This window comes from Balaenoptera musculus, chromosome 19, assembly GCF_009873245.2.
Source record: "Balaenoptera musculus isolate JJ_BM4_2016_0621 chromosome 19, mBalMus1.pri.v3, whole genome shotgun sequence".
Classification (NCBI taxonomy): Eukaryota; Metazoa; Chordata; class Mammalia; order Artiodactyla; family Balaenopteridae; genus Balaenoptera; species Balaenoptera musculus.
The window spans coordinates 33824837-33840986 of record NC_045803.1 but is presented as its reverse complement, the minus strand read 5'-3'; the positions used below and the strand labels follow the sequence as shown (position 1 = coordinate 33840986).

The 16150-nt window shown below is 47.0% G+C and overlaps 1 protein-coding gene and 1 long non-coding RNA gene across 2 annotated transcripts; both read right to left on the bottom strand.

Moving 5' to 3' along the window:
• Positions 1-2359: 2359 nt before the first annotated feature.
• LOC118885620 lies at positions 2360-16145 on the bottom strand. The gene is made up of 3 exons (XR_005017520.1): positions 15974-16145; positions 6704-6741; positions 2360-2395 (listed from the first exon to the last, which is right to left on the bottom strand). It is a non-coding gene; the product is annotated as an uncharacterized LOC118885620 (long non-coding RNA).
• On the bottom strand, positions 12505-12873 carry LOC118885619 (ATP synthase membrane subunit DAPIT, mitochondrial-like). Its single transcript, XM_036834428.1, has one exon. It carries the CDS (start codon positions 12810-12812, stop codon positions 12603-12605), a length of 210 nt encoding a protein of 69 aa, XP_036690323.1. The 5' UTR covers positions 12813-12873; the 3' UTR covers positions 12505-12602.
• Positions 16146-16150: the final 5 nt, after the last annotated feature.

The window sequence follows — 16150 nt, the reverse complement described above, 5'->3', positions numbered from 1 at the left end:
CGTGGGCTTTCTCTGGTTGCGGCGAGCAGGGGCTACTCTTCATGGCGGTGCGCAGGCTTCTCATTGCGGTGGCTTCTCTTGTTGCAGAGCATGGGCTCTAAGCGTACGGGCTTCAGTAGTTGTGGCACACGGGCTCAGTAGTTGTGGCTCGCGGGCTCTAGAGCGCAGGCTCAGTAGTTGTGGCGCACGGGCCTAGTTGCTCCATGGCATGTGGGATCTTCCCGTACCAGGGCTTGAACCCGTGTCCCCTGCACTGGCAGGTAGATTCTTAAGCAGTGAGCCACCAGGGAAGTCCCTGGACCCTCATTTTCTTTTTCTTTTTTTTCTTTTTGACCTTCATTTTCTTTTTTTTTCTTTCTTTTTTTTTTTCGGCCGTGCACACAGCTTGCGGGATCTTAGTTCCCCGACCAGGGATTGAACCTGGGCTCTGGCAGTGAAAGTGCAGAGTCCTAACCACTGGATCTCCAGCGAATTCCCTGGACCTTCGTTTTCTAACCTGAAATTGAATGCAACAATCTTCTTCTTAGTAATTTACTGTGTGCCAGGTACAGTGCTACACATGGGGGAAACAGCAGTGAAGGAGGTGGTCCAGTCCCTCCTCATGGAGCTTACAGTCTAGGGCAGAAGCAGACATCAAACTAGTCATTACAAGTGTGAGGAATATGGCAAAAGAGGAGCTAGAGGGGATGGGGAAGCACAGAGCAGGGAGATGTACATCACCCTTGGCCTCAGGGAACAAAGCCCAGTGATTGTGGAGGAAAGAGTCTACTCACAGAGTGTGAGCAGGGACCAAAGGCTTGGAGATAGGGAAAGCTGATGCCTGAGAGGCTGGAGCATTATGTTTAAGAGGGAGGGTGACAGGAACTTCCCTGGCGGTCCAGTGGTTGAGACTCCACGCTTCCAATGCAGGGGGCGCAGGTTCGATCCCTAGTCAGGGAACTAAGCATGTCGCGTGGTGTGGCCAAAAGATAAAAACAAAAAACAAAACAAAAAAAAGAGGGAGAATGGGGCTGGTGAGCCGTGCAGGGCCTGACTACTGAAAGTCTCATAAGCCCCATTAGGATTAAGGGTGACAGGAAGCTCTGAAGAGTGTGAAGCCCTGGACTGCCTGGATCACACCAGCTCTGCCATGTTAAAGAGAAAGGGAGAATGGACCAGAGAGGGTAAGAGGGGAGCTCAGGGAGACCAGCAAAATGTGCAAATGAGTATATGATCTCTTCTCACCCTTTGGCTGGGGTAGGGGAGCCTGTCTGTGATTCTTTCCCACCTTGACCCCCACCTTGGGCCCCACTTCCTCTCCATTCAGGTGGCTTCTGACAACTGCCAAGCACTGCTGAATTTCTTTGAAAAGCTCCCCACTTTTGCCAGCCATGACTTATGTGTCTTTGGAGAAAGGTATGAGAGTATATATGTGTCCCCCCACCCCAAGTGCACAAATTGTCAAGGGTCCATTTTCCATCAACTTCAAGGTAAGTCTCAGGTCCTTGGCTGCTAAACAGGAGCAAAAAGCCAGCACTGCCCAGTAATCTTTATCCTGTCCTTCACTCTTCAAATATTCTTTGAGCACCCAGCCTAGCACAGACTGTAATACAGTGGTGACCAAGACAGTCTCTGCCTTCTAGGTGGGGGAAAAATAGGCAATAAGTGTACACACACATATAAACAAGGTCATTTCAGAGAATGCTAAACGCTATGAAGGACTGCTTTAGACATCATAGCTGGGAAACCTTCCTGAGAAGGAGACAAGTGACCTGAATGACAAGAAGAAGGCACGAGAAGAGCCTCAAGAAAAGTGGTCCAGGCAGAGAGAAAAATAAGTGCAAGGCTGAGGCAGAATCACCCAGGTGGAAAGAAGGCCTCTGTGGCTGGAGCAGAGTGAGCAGGGGCACACGGTGGAGCGCCACTGGACAGATGAACGGGATCTTGGGGGCCTTGTAAGCCATGGTAAGGATGCTCTAGGAAGCCACTGGAGGGGTTTTAGCAGGAGGATGGATTGCGGGGGTCGGGGGAGAGTAGAAGGAAGGAAACCAGTAGGGCCTGTTCTGGTGGTCCAGGCAGAGATGACGGTGACACAGGGACTAGAATGAGAGCACTGGAGGTGGCGATCAATGGAAAGATTCGGGATATATCTGGAACCAGAGATCAACCTCTGACCTTGATCTCTATCCCCTCTGGCCTGTCTCCCCATCTGTACATAAGGCTAATCTGAGACATCAGCTGCTCTGAGATGCTGAGTATGGTTCTGTGTTAATCCTGCACGAGGCAGTATAGCCAAGACAGTAAGAGTGTAGACCTGGAAATGGTACTAACCTGGGTTTGAACCCTGGCTCTGCCACTGATTGGCTGTGTGGCCTTGAGCAAGCTCTTTAGCCTCTCTGTGTCTCAGTTTGCTCATCTGTAAAATGGGAATGCACAAAAAAAAAGAAAGAAAAGGAAATGAATTCCCTGGTGGTCCAGTGGTTAGGACTCTGCCCTTTCACTGCCAAGGGCGCGGGTTCAATCCCTGGTCGGGGAACTAAAATCCTCTCAAGCCATGCGGTGCGACCCCCCCCCCAAAAAAATAGGGGATGCACACAATAGTACCTGCTTCACAGGATTAGGGGACAATGAATATACAGGGCTCAGAGCAGGGCCTAGCACTCAAGCTTAGCCATTAACACTGTTACCATCAGGAGGGGCTTCTCAGCACTTATTTGTGTCTTCTGGTATCATGGCTTTGGAATGGGAAAGGAAATGAGAAACTACCAGCTGGGTGATGATCCTCTGATAGAGTATGGTTACTACCATGGCCTCACTGGCAATGAGTAAATCCTGTTTCCTTCTAGTCCTTGGCATGTGTACTTTTGAGGCAGCTGGCTCTCTGTCATCCTTAGGCCAGAGGCAGATGATGCCACCAGGCAGGCCAGTTTAGATTGATCAGAGGTAATTAATATGGCAGGAAATGGAGTAACTGCCCTGGGAGTGGAGGTGAGCCCACGTGGCCACACCCTCACTGCCTGATTCCAGGTCTCAGTCCACAGCCTCTGGACTTCCCTCAACACCTACTACTGCTCTGCTTTTATACCACAGAGGACAACTGCTTCAATGGGGTGAGTCACCCCTCTCCTCGGTGAGGGTTGGAAAGAGGGCACCTCTCTCCTCCTCAGCTGGTGGGAGAGCAAAGGAAAAGAGCTCAGAACCCCAGTGCACAGAGCTGTTCTTACACACACATACACACACAGAGCATACCCCCCAATCAGTTTACAGCAACCCTGTGAGGCAGGCAGATTAGTGGGACTCACATGGGGATTTAAAAATTCTTATTTCTAGAGGTTGGGGAAATTTCTGAAGATGGTCGAAAGGTACAAACTTCCAGTTATAAGATAAATAAGGGCACGTCCCTGGTGGCGCAGTGGTTAAGAATCCGCATGCCATTGCAGGGGACATGGGTTCGAGCCCTGGTCCGGGAAGATCCCACATGCCACGGAGCAACTAAGCCTGTGCAACACAACTACTGAGCCTGCACTCTAGAGCACGCGAGCCACAACTACTGAGCCCTCGTGCCACAACTACTGAAGCCTGCACGCCTAGAGCCTGTGCTCCGCAACAAGAGAAGCTAACGCAATGAGGAGCACACACACTGCACGGAAGAGTAGCCCCTGCTCGCAGTAACTAGAGAAAGCCTGTGCGCAGCAACGAAGACCCAAGACAGCCAAAAATAAAATAAATAAAATAAATAAATTTATATATATTAATAAAAAGATAAATAAGTCCTGGGGATGTAATGTACAACATGGTGACTATAATTAATAATAGTGTTCTGTATATTTGAAAGTTGCTAGGAGAGTAGATCTTAAAAATTCTCATCACAAGAAGAAAAACTGTAACTATGTGAGGTAATGGATATTAACTAAACTTATTGTGGTAATCATTTTGCAATATATACATATGTCAAATCATTATGGTGTATACCTTAAACTAATACAATGTTGTGTCAATTATATCTCAATAAAACTAGAAAAAAATGTAAATACATAAAAAAATGTAAAACTTTTTTTTCTTGTTTCTCATTGCTTTTAAATTGCAAATACAATATGCTGTCCTCATTTAAAAATTCAGGCAATATTTCCTCCTTATTTTACAGGACAACAAACTACCCCAACGCCTTCCAAACAGTAAGGGGCAGACTGTGGACTAGAATTCAGGTTTTTTGTGTCCAAGGACAGGGTTTCTCCCCTGGGCTGTGTGGTCTCCCCATAGGGCCTCCAACTCTGCCCCCTACCCTGCCCTAATCCAGAAGAAACCTACAAAGGCCTTGGCAAAACACTTAGCAGATAGGCCCTGATCCACATCAGAGATAACATTTTCTCTGACACAGGAGATAGGACTGTCCACAGTTCCTCCCCCCAGTATTTGCTGTCACACCACTCCTGTCTCTTCCTCCCAAGAGGGTGTGCATATCTGAATGCAAATGATGCAAATCTGAGTGCAAACTTCAGCACTCTATGATTTTTTTAAACCAAATAAACAGCAGGTGGTCTCAAGGGGAATGACAACTCTGAGGGGATGACCTTCCCAGAGCAGTGTTTCTGCCTCTGCTCCCGGGGCTGGTGCTGGGCCCTCAAGGTTCTGATTAGCCATTGCCAGAACCCAAAATGGCAAATGCCTCACATTTTCCTTTGACCCTTGACAAAGGGTTATTGTACACAGGGAGCAATCATGGCTCACCAAATTTTGATTTTCAAATTAGGTTACTGGGCAATCTAACTCCAGATTTCTGCCAAGGGTTTGCCTGCCATGCAGCCTTGCAAAGTTCCTGCCGTGCATGCCCACGTGGAGATAGTGGAATACCACTAGGAGTAGGCATGGGTGAGAAAAGAGGACCACAGAGCCTTCGGCCCTATCTAAACGGGGTCAAAACTTAAAAAAAAAAACTTAGAAAAAACTTAAAAAAAAAAAAACTGTGAATCCTGGCCTCTAGAGCATAATCCAGCCCACTGACTTGGTGGCACTGGTTTACAATTGGTAGCTCTCTCCCACGAGGAGGGTAGCAGCAGTGCCCTCAGCTCCCTGTGCTATGGCACGGATGTGTCCCCCCGGGTCAGCTCCAAGACTGCCTCCCAACTCAAGAGGCCAGAGGGCACAGGCTCAGTCCCTCATGCTTTGCTGGCCGTTTTCACCATGTTAGGTGTCCCAGTCAACAGACCCTGTGCCTGAAAGAGTAGCAAATTGTGTTTTTACCCTCAACCCTGGAAAGTCCTTGGACTGATTCCTCTCTGCAGGTCCTGGAAGCTTATGGTATGATTCAGGGCATTGCCCTCAACATCTGCAACCTCTACTCACCCTGCTGAGGGGCACATGGCTACCAGGGGCCTTACGCTGCTGACACGAGCAACCTCTTCTGAAGATACCAGGGTCAACGTGGCCACCCCAGTAACTGGTTGGTGAGGTGGGATGGGAGATGGTGAGTGCTGTGCCCTGTAGTCTGGAGATAATTATTAGAGGTAATGCTTCTCTCCACCTTTGCAACTAGTCCAATCCACCATCATCTCTTGCCTGGACTATTACATCCTTCTAATTTGAAGATTCCTGCTGCGCCCCACCCCTTTGCTCTCCTGTACTCTTCTTCTTGCAGTAACCTTTTAAAACTAAGGTCAGCTCACATCCTCAGCTCAAAATCTTCTATGGCTTCTCTTCTTACTAGGATGAAAGCCAAAGTCCTCACCTAGCATGGCTGGCAGGGCCCCACAATTCTGGCTCCTCTCTGACCTCTTTTTCTGCTACTCCTCCTCTCCCACTGCTCAGCCTCAGCTACAGACTCACCAACCTTCAGCCTCAGGGACTTTGTACTTTGTGGTCTCCTGCCTGGAACCCTCTGCCACCAGATGTCTGTGTGGTTTCCTCCCTCACTTCTTTCGGGTCTCTGCTTTATCAGATCCTTTATCAGAGAGGTCTCCCCAAACAAAAAGAGCTGCCCACCTCCCCAGCCTTCCCACCTCTGTCACTCCAGCACCTTATTCTGCTCCATTTCTTTTCATAGCACTTAGACTGCTTAACATTATTTCCTTAGTATTATTGTTTGTCACAACCCCCTGTTTAAATGCAAGATCAATGACTGCAGGAACTTTGCTTTTTTGCTGCTATATTCCCAACACCTGGCACATAGCAGGCACTTAAAAACTATTTGTTGGGGGGACCTCCCTGGTGGCACAGTGGTTAAGAATCCGCCTGCCAATTCAGGGGACACGAGTTCAATCCTTGCAACTAAGCCCGTGTGCCACAACTACTGAGCCTGCGCTCTACAGCCTGTGAGCCACGACTACTGAAGCCTGCGCGCCTAGAGCCCGTGCTCTGCAACAAGAGAAGCCACCACAATAAGAAGCCTGTGCACCGCAACAAAGAGTAGTCCCTGCTCGCCACAACTACAGAAAGCCCGTGTGTACAAACAAAGACCAACGCAATCAAAAATAATACATAAATAAATAAATTTGATTCTTTAAAAAACAAAACAAAACAATTTGTTGGGGACTTCCCTGGTGGTGCAGTGGATAAAACTCCACGCTCTCAATGCAGGGGACCTGGGTTCGATCCCTGGTCAGGGAACTAGATCCCACATGCATGCTGCAACTAAGAGTTCGCATGCCACAACTAAGGAGCCTGCCTGCTGCAAGTAAGACCTGGTGCAACCAAATAAATAGATAAATATTTTTTAAAAAAAGCTTACCTAGGGCAGCCTTGGACTGTGGACAGCATGGTCTGAGCCTGAAAGAGATCAGAATGTGGGGTGCTCAGGATGGTGGGAATGGGGGGACAGGCAGCACTTCCCCAGGGTCCCCTGACCAGGACAGGTGTGTCCTTGGAATCCTTACTTCCTGGGACTATCATGTGGTGATGGTGAGAGAGGAAGACGTGCAGAGTGGCCTGGCTGCCCTCCTCTCTCTAGCCTGCCTTCTCCAGATAACTCTCCCTTACGACTCCCATTTGGAGTACAGGGTGGACCAGGGGCTGCTGCGGAAGTCAGAACACTTCCAGACAGAAAGGGCTTTGAGATCATCTAGGCCAACTCTTCTGTTTTACAGAAGAGGATTCTAGAGAGAGAGAAGGACTTAGTCTGCATGGGAAGGGGATGAGCAGAATTACAGAAGGGGCTCAGGGCTGTAGAGCATGGGACGAGCTTGTGGGATCCCCAAATAGCATCTCTATGAGGTTCACCAAGTATTGGGGGACTGGCATGGAAAATGGGATGGTGGGAGGGAATATCTGAGGCTTTCAACCCCATAACCCCTTCCATACTCTCTGCCTCCAGCCTCCCGACAGCCCCGTCCTTGGGGTGCCTGAATGTATCCAGGCCGTACCACATACCTGTAGCTGAGCCACACCCTCAACTCCCTCCCTGACTGGCAACTGTGCAGGTAAGCCCGAGGAGATCTAGCAGCCACTGGTAGAGGCACGAGAGCGTGGATATGATCTCCCAAGATTGGCGGGCCTTCTTGGGGAGAGGTAGGGCAGAGATAGCTGACACTAAGACGTAGGGTAGGGCAGGCTGTTGGTTCACTACTAGGATCCCAGCACCTGTAATAGTGCCTGGAACGTGTGGTGCTCCAAGGACAACGGACAACCCTGCCTGAAAAAGTTTCAGCGTTACATACCCTACCGGACTCTTATCGCCATGTTGCGATGGGTACGAAATTCCTGAGCCCCCCTGGGCTACGAGACCTGTTCCTCTCTCGTCCCAAATAAGGAAAGGCATCTGTCCTGTCCCACTCCCACTCTAAAGAAGGAAGGTATATGTGCCTCGACCAATCAGAAAACAAACATTTCACCTCGGACCATTTCTTTGTTTTAGGGCTATAAAAACTGACTAATAGCACATGTTCGGGGTTGGCTCTCTCAGACTACTAGGAAGTTGGCCTGCTGTTCTGGCAGTGACCATTCCCTCTAATAAATTCTAACCTCTTTACATTCTGCTTTGTGTCTGGAAATTCTTTTCCAACCCACGTTCGGACCACGACAGAACACAGTAAACACTGAAATATTTGTTGAAAGAAGAAATGGATGAGGGAGAGGCACCTGTTGCAATTGGAAGATGGGATGGAGGTGGGGGTCCTAGAGCCCAGGCACAGGGTGTGGGAAAGAATCGTTATCCTGGGAGAGTGGATAGGCCCATATCTACGGGCAAGCTTTTGCTGATTAAGAGGCAAGGTTGAAAACGGGCTCCAGGAATCCCAGTTCCCAGTTTCCCGGAGTAGACGTGGGCTGTCTGGACATCCTCAGCTGCTTCTGCCTGCAGCGCCCAGGTTTGCCCTCAGTACCAGAGGCAGTACAAGGACATGGTCCCTTTCCCCTGGGAGCTGCTGCAGAATGACCTCTGAGCCCTTGTCCATGAAGGGGACATTGACCTGGCTCCAACTTCGTGGGTGGGGAGAGGTCTGTGGAGGCCCTGAAGCAGCCAGTGAGGACGTGATGCCCCAGGGGGAGGGTGGACTCTGGGGCGGCCTGGGTGGGGGTGGGATGGCTGCAGCCCTTTCTTCTTCCAGAAGTCGACAGCCAGAGGAAGAGTCACTTCCCAGGCAGCTCTAAGTGGGCGTCGTTGCTGGATACCTTCTGCCTTGGAGAAGAACCCTCAGGAGAAGGAGGACTGAAGAAGATCAAAGCCCAAGTATTTCAAAAACAAAGAAGAAGACCTTGGCCCTCCAGCTGTCTAAAACTGCACTCCAGGGAGGAGAGATCACAGGGAGGAGAGATAACTTCTTTCCAAAAGAACTTTATTAGCATTTAAATGTGCCCCAATCCCTCTATCTTAAAAACAACAAACCCTCCTTTGCCCTCCAGCTACAGCTTTCCTCTGCAGCCGGATCCCATCTGGCTTAAGCCCCCTCTTAGCCACAGAAAAGGCTCTCTCCGAGGTCACCCAGCCCAAGGCCTTGTCACCCTCCTCCCTGCTTGACTGCTCAAAAACATTGAGTCCCTCAGTCCTCTGGCTTCTGTGACTTCACTCAGCCTCCAGCAGTCCTCAGGCCTCCTGGGTTGGGCTGTTTCCCAGCATGCTGGAGACTCTTCCCTCCTCAACCAGGAGCCTGAGCACAGCTCTTCTGGGGGTCCCCCGGGCCTCTGCTCTCTGAAGGCTCCCCCAGGGCAACCAAGCCGGCTTGTCAGTGCTTCCATCAGCAGTTCTGGCTCTCAGCGGCCCAGAGCTTTAGCCCACAGCGTGATTGTGTGAAACACTTGCACCTTCAAGTTGAACTCACTGTCTGCCTCCACACCTGCTCCTCCAGTCTCCCTGCATCAAGCGGCGGAGTTGAGGTGGGGGGAAGGAGGTACCCGAGGGCAGACAATCCTTCACTTTTTCTCCCTCACCTTTCACACTCCATCAGTTGCCAAAGCCCGACACTTTGACCTCCCTCATCTCTCGTGACCCCACTTCGCTCCATTCCCTTGGACTCCTGAGGTAGCCTCCTGGCTAGTCTCCCAGCAACTTCTCTGGCTAGACACCAGTCCTTTCTTCATGCCCCAGCCAGTGTGACCTTCAAACAGTGCAAATATTAGCATGTCAGCTGTTCCATCCAACCCTTCAAAGGCTCCCAGAGCCCTTAGGATAAAGGGCTGAGCACAGAGGCTTAAATCGTCCTCTGGCTGCCTCTGTAGGCTCCAACCTTCCTGGTCTTTTAATTCTTCAGAGATGCCAGTATCATCTCTGTGAGGCTTAGCTCTTTGCTGGAATGTACTCCCTATTTGCCACTCTGTTTAGAGAACTCCTACTCCCTTTCACATCCTTAGAGAGTCCTTGAATCCCCGGACTGGGCTGCAGGCTCCCCAAAACTCCCTATGTTCCCCATTTGTTAACATTTATCACATTTGTGACTCTTTGACAGTTGGCTTCTCTGCTAGTCTGAGCAGATGATAATGAGCTACATCAACCTGCACAGACACCTGAAGTGCCTATTCTGCTCTGAGCTATGTTCCAGGACACAGCTGTTGTTTAATCAATGACTATCTGTTGAAGAAATGAGGGTTCTGCCCTGGTGGTGGAGGGGTGTGTGTGATGTATTGGGAGGTAAGGCCTTTGGGCGGTGATTAGGTCATCAGGGTGGAACCCTCATGAATGAGATTAATGCTTTTATAAAAGGGACGCCAGAGAACTCCCTTACCTCTTCTACCATGTGAGGTTACAGCAAGATGTACATCTATGAACAAGGAAGTGGGCTCTCCCCAGACACTGAATCTGCTGGTGCCTTTATCTTGGGCTTCCCAGCCTCCAGAACTGTGAGGAATAAATTTCTGTTTTTATAAGCCACTGGGTCTATAGTATTTTGTTATAGCAGCTTGAATGACATTATTCAAAATGCTTTCTTTTTTACTTGAACCTGGAGTTTGTCCTTTCTTTCACAATCTGTGACTACTCTAAAACCACAGGGCTACAATGACAAATATGGGCCTATCCTCATCCTCAGGTCAGTGAATAAGGCTAATTAGGCTCAGATTTTTGGGGGTTGAAATGGGCCTCCGTAGAGATTCCCCAATATTTTATTCCAAAGATGTTTGCCCATTATTTTCCCTACGGATTCTGAATTTTGGAAGATTTTTGCCTACCAAATATGATGAGCTAATTAATGATAGCTGCTGTAGCTTCTGGGGGGGGGTAGTGTGGGGAAGGACAAATATTTGATTTTCTTATGCTTTTTGAAGTATTGAAAGCTGTTCAGAGGCCCCCAATATATTTGAATTCAGGGATTCTTGGTCATGAAAAGTCCTTTTCAGGCCAGTGTGGGTGGCTGGTAAGCTTCCCTTTTGGGGTTCAGGGAGGGGGCACTGTTTTAAGCTACATATCCTGGAAGAATTCCAGCAAAAGTATTTCTCCTGGATCAGCTTCCAGCATTTAGATTATTGACCTATTCATTCCATAGGTAACATACAGGCTTGAATTGTTCACTAATGATTACCTGGTCTGTCTTTTGCTCCTCCAAAGAGTGACTGTAAACATCTGAAAGACAGAGACCTCTTTTTTTCAGACTTCCAAGACTCTATACTGTATTTGGAAGAGATTAAATGTCTGATGGACTTAATAACCTACAGAAGGAAGTATGGAATGGTCAAGAGGAATTTGGAAGGGGAGTTCGCTGGTTGGTCTAGTGGTTAGGATTCTGGGTTTTCACTGCTGAGGCCCTGGTTCAATCCCTGGTTGGGGAACTAAGATCCTGCAAGCCGGGAGGTGCGGCCCTCCACCCTAAAAAAAGAGGAATTTGGAAGACAATGCTCAACTTATTGCCCCCTCCCACCTTCAGTTCAGGATATCTTGTAAGTTTACCTCTCTAAGATGACAGTAGAGACGGGTGCTAGGTAAACGATGTTAAGTGTAAGTTGGGGGCTGAGGGGCTGAGACAGTGCCCAGAGAAGTCTGTAGTACTAAACGAGAACTATCTGCCAAGGCAGGGGCCCAGATGGGCGGAGGATGATGAGTTCAGACTAATGGTCCAGGTTTCAGGCAATCATCTCAAATATCAGGTCTGTAATCAGGGAGGACACAGAAAGTTACAGCAGAGTCATACAGACTCTGTCCAGCTCAGAAGAATTCCATCAATAATCCTAAGGTCCACGAATCTGTCTAAAGCCCAGGTAGGATTCTCAGACCTGCTCTAACTTGTTTGCAAGCATCCACTCAGTGTTAAATTAACCATGAACCAGAGGAGATGCTTTGTGGCTTTTCCTTTTTCCTCTTAGCTTCTTCCCTGCTCTCTCATGAAAAGAGACAGAGGGATAAATAATCTTAAAAAAAAAGTCAGGAGTTTCCTACACAGTCTTGGGACAAAATCCCCTATTAAAGAGAGAATCTAGGGACTTCCCTGGTGGCACGGTGGGTAAGAATCCACCTGCCAATGCAGGGGACACAGGTTCGATCTCTGGTCCGGAAAGATCCCACATGCCGTGGAGCAACTAAGCCCATGCACCACAACTACTAAGCCTGTGCTCTAGAGCCCGTGAGCCACAATTACTAAGCCCACATGCCACAACTACTGAAGCCCACGCACCTACAGCCTGTGTTCGGCAACAAGAGAAGCCACCGCAATGAGAAGCCTGCGCACCACAACGAAGAGTAGCCCCCCTCGCCGCAACTAGAGCGAGCCCGCACGCAGCAACGAGGACCCAACGCAGCCAAAAATAAGTAAAATTTAAAAAAAAAAAGGAGAGAGAATCTAAAAATTCAAATGTAAACTCAACTGGAAAACACTAAACTCACGGCAGTATTTTCAGAATCTGTCTCACTCATTTATAACACCCTATCAGACGATGCATCACATTTTTTGGCTTGGAAAATATCTGATCACTACTGGACCACTGAACAGGACAGCTGGGAGATCACCTAGGCACGGGGGTTTCCAAACAAAGTCTTAGAGGATGGTGGCTGGGAATGTAAGCCCTGAAGTCAGAGAGCTTGGGTTGCAAGGCTTGCTTTGCCATTGACTAGGTATGTGACCTTGGGCAAGTGATTCACCTCTCTAAGCTTCAGTTTTTGTTTTTTTTTCCAGGTTCATAATTTATTGTACAAATTGAGTATCACATGATGAGCTGACATTAGCTTCTTCAGGCATGGGAACTTAACAGATGAGGTACAGCTGAGAATCCATTTATGTTGCTTTCACAGCTGGAGTTTTTTTAGACCTTAACTTAAAGTATAAAACTATCAAAGCAATACCTCCGTATGTGGCCAGTACACAATTCATTCTCCCTGTGAGAGTGTAAGAGTTGAAATATTTTTTGATACCAGTGAAAAAAGGAGCATCACTGGGCATCAGTTTGGTACTTTGGTACTGGGCATCAGTTTCTGGACCTGCCATGATTTCAATCTTCCAAAACGCACAGACCCCACTGCAGGTGTCCTTCAACTGACGAAGCTGCTCCTCTCTAAGCTTCAGTTTTATGATCTGTAAAATGGGGTCCCTACCCAACAGGGTCTTGAGGTGTGGGTAAGATAAAGCATATAAAGTTTTACTTTTAGAGTATATTAGTTGATTAATAAACCTATGTGCACATAAGAATTCCAGGACCACACAGTAAGTCTTTGGCTTCCTAGGAGTCCACAGAACACACTTTGGGAGCCAAATCCAATATCCTCAGAATAGTAAAGAGGGAAAAAGAAGTGCAGGGAGGGGAAACGACTTTCCCAAGGTTACACAGAAAGTTAGGGGCACAGCCTGGTTCTGGGCCTGGGTTTCTGAATTCCTCAATGGGCTTTTTGCAATGTGCCTCCCTGGTCATCCTCCCATCAGGGTAGAGCCACCAAAGTCATACCAAAGCCTGGGTGCCCAGGGAGCCAGAAGGTTTGGAGCTTAGGCATTGCTGATGGTATGGAAGGAGATCAGAATTTAGATTTAGGCTGTCAGTGAGTTGCTTTGGATAAGACAGTCAAAACTACTGTAAATTGGGAATTCCCTGGTGGTCCAGTGGTTAGGATTCCATGCTTCCACTGCAGGGGGAATGGGTTCGATCGGGGAACTAAGATCCCGCATGCTATGCAACGCAGCCAAAACACAACAAAACAAAACAAAACTACTGTAAATTGAAGTTACTGACTCTCTGATAAATGGGACTGAAAAACAAGAACACTGAATAAAAAGGCCTTGTATCTCTTCTTCATTCAAGCACCAAACATTTTATAACACAGTTTGCACAGATCTCAAAGTCTCAAAGTCCTTTGTCTTCTAGGTATTTTTGCCTCCACCCCAAGCCAATTCAATAAGGCTTTTGTTTCCTAGCACTTACATTTCCCTCTCCAGGCTATTTTGGGAAACAATTAAAAGAGTTTGTATAGTTCTTCCAGAGCATGGGAAGCACAATTAATTGGGGGTGAAGGATTGGAAGAAGGCTGAGGAAAGAGGCCAGGTGAGTAATTAACAGCTGGTAAAAATATCCTGTTTCTAAATATGTTTGAACCTCAGAACACATAATTGCTGAGTTACCAGGTGATGCAGTGAGTCCTTTGTGAAGGTCTCTAGTAAACTAGTTTGTCTGGGCATGATTTCCAACTACGTCTTTCAGTAAAGTGAAAAAAGTACACTAAGTGATCTCCATTAACCCTTCCAATTTGTAAACATTCTATGAGTCTCTCTCTTTTCTAGCAGGGATAGAAGCCACCTAGAATTCTTGACAACACACAGTTGAAGGACTCTGATCTCCAGGCTATTTATTGTGCGAATCCTGCAGGTACTAGGCTAAGTCCCCAAGGCGCATCAAATCCTAGCAGTGGTGTTGGTGTAGTTGGGGGTGAGGATGGGGGGTGGGAGGGTGGCACTGGCAGTGGGCGGAAGGGTCTCCCAGAGCAGCCTCAGTATAAAGACAGGCGGAAGTGGGGAAAGGCAACACAGCTTTATTTCATTCAACTGACTTTACTTTAGGAGATCTATGTCTGAGACCTGAATTAATTGTAGAATTACAGAATTGATCTTAGATAGTTGACCTCTATGGGTGTCATTATCTGTCTCCTTTTAAAAAATTTTTATTTTAAATTATACAAATAAAACATGACTACGTCCTCTTTGCAAAAAGTTCAAATAATATAGTAATACACAAAACAAAAAGCAAAAGCTCCCTTTACCCTTCCTCATTCCACTCCCCTCCCTGGGGATAACCACTGGTGTCAGTTTGGGGAAAGGATGTACCTTTTCAAATCTTTTTATGCATTTATTTATATGTAAATACAAATACAGTTATTTTCTCCTACACAAATGGTAACATACTGATTATACCATCAGTTTTTTTGTTTTGTTTTTTTTTTCTGCACTTAACTTTTAAATTTAACAATAAATCTTTGAATTATTCCATATCAGTACCTATAGACTACCTCACGGTTTTTAAAAACTCTGTAGTATTCCATTGTATGACAGTACCATACACTTATTTATCCTCTTCCCTATTGTGTCCAATCTTTTGGGACTCCATTAACAATGCATCAGTGAATATCTTTATATATTCATCTCTGTACAAATCTGCAATATTCACCTGTGGAATAAATCCTAGACACTGGGTCAATGGGTCTGTGCATTTTCAGTTTTGATAAATTTGGCCAAAATTCTGCTATCCACAGAGGTTTTAGCAATTTTATACAGCAACAAGGTATAGAAGGGACTTATTCCTCATCCTTGGTCTGTTTAGGGGGCCTTCTATCACTAATATTATAATGTTTTAAGTCCATTTCTCCATTTCCTGATTTTTCAACATTTATTTGCTCACATGTCTACCATGTGCCAGGCACTGTGCTAGGTGCTGGGATACAGCTATGAACAGGACTGAAGCAACTCTTGCCCTTGCTGTATGTGGGGTCCCTGGGTATCCTACAGTTGTTTGAAATCACCACTCAGTAAATGTTTGCTGAAAGAGTTAGCCTCCAACCAAGGAATGGGCAGGTGTCAAAAAGTATTTCTAGGACGTTAGTGAAATAAGCCAGTCACAAAAAGACAAATTCTTCATGATTCCACCTATATGAGGTATGTAAAGTAGTCAAACTCTTAGAAAATAGAAGGGTGGTTGCCAAGGATTGGAAGGAGGAGATGGGGAGTTGTTTGATGGGCATACAGTTTCAGTTTTGCAAGATAAAAAAGTTCTAGAGATCAGCTGCACAATAATATGCATATAGTTTAAACACTACTATGCGGTACACTTAAAAACAGCTAAGATGGTAATTTTTATGCTATGTGTTTTTACCATAATTTTTTTTTTTAAGTATTTTTAGACACAAAAGATAGTATGAAAGAGATGGCTAGGAGACAAGCAACCCAGCATAGCCTCAGGACGGGGTGATGAGGATACAGTTTTTTCAAAATTTAAAAGAGCCACCAGTCAACACTTCCTTCCACTCCTCCCACACTCAGCTAGGAACACGTGACCACAAAATCTTTAAAAAAATATGTTTCTCTATTCTTTCTCCCGAGAGCTAAGGGCATAAGTATTCTTTCTGATACCACTTCCAGGGACTAAGCCAAAAAGAGACTGAGCTTCCTACCTCTCTGTAAGGAGTCCCTTCTTCAACAGGCAGAAATAGATGGGAAAGTTCTCTTCACGAAAGTGAGGCGGGATAGGACAAACGGGAACCTGGGGGACTACGTTCTCCAGCACGCATTACTCCTCCTAGGGCGCAGTCAGTGACGGAAGAACTCGCACTACTTTTGCGACAGGAACG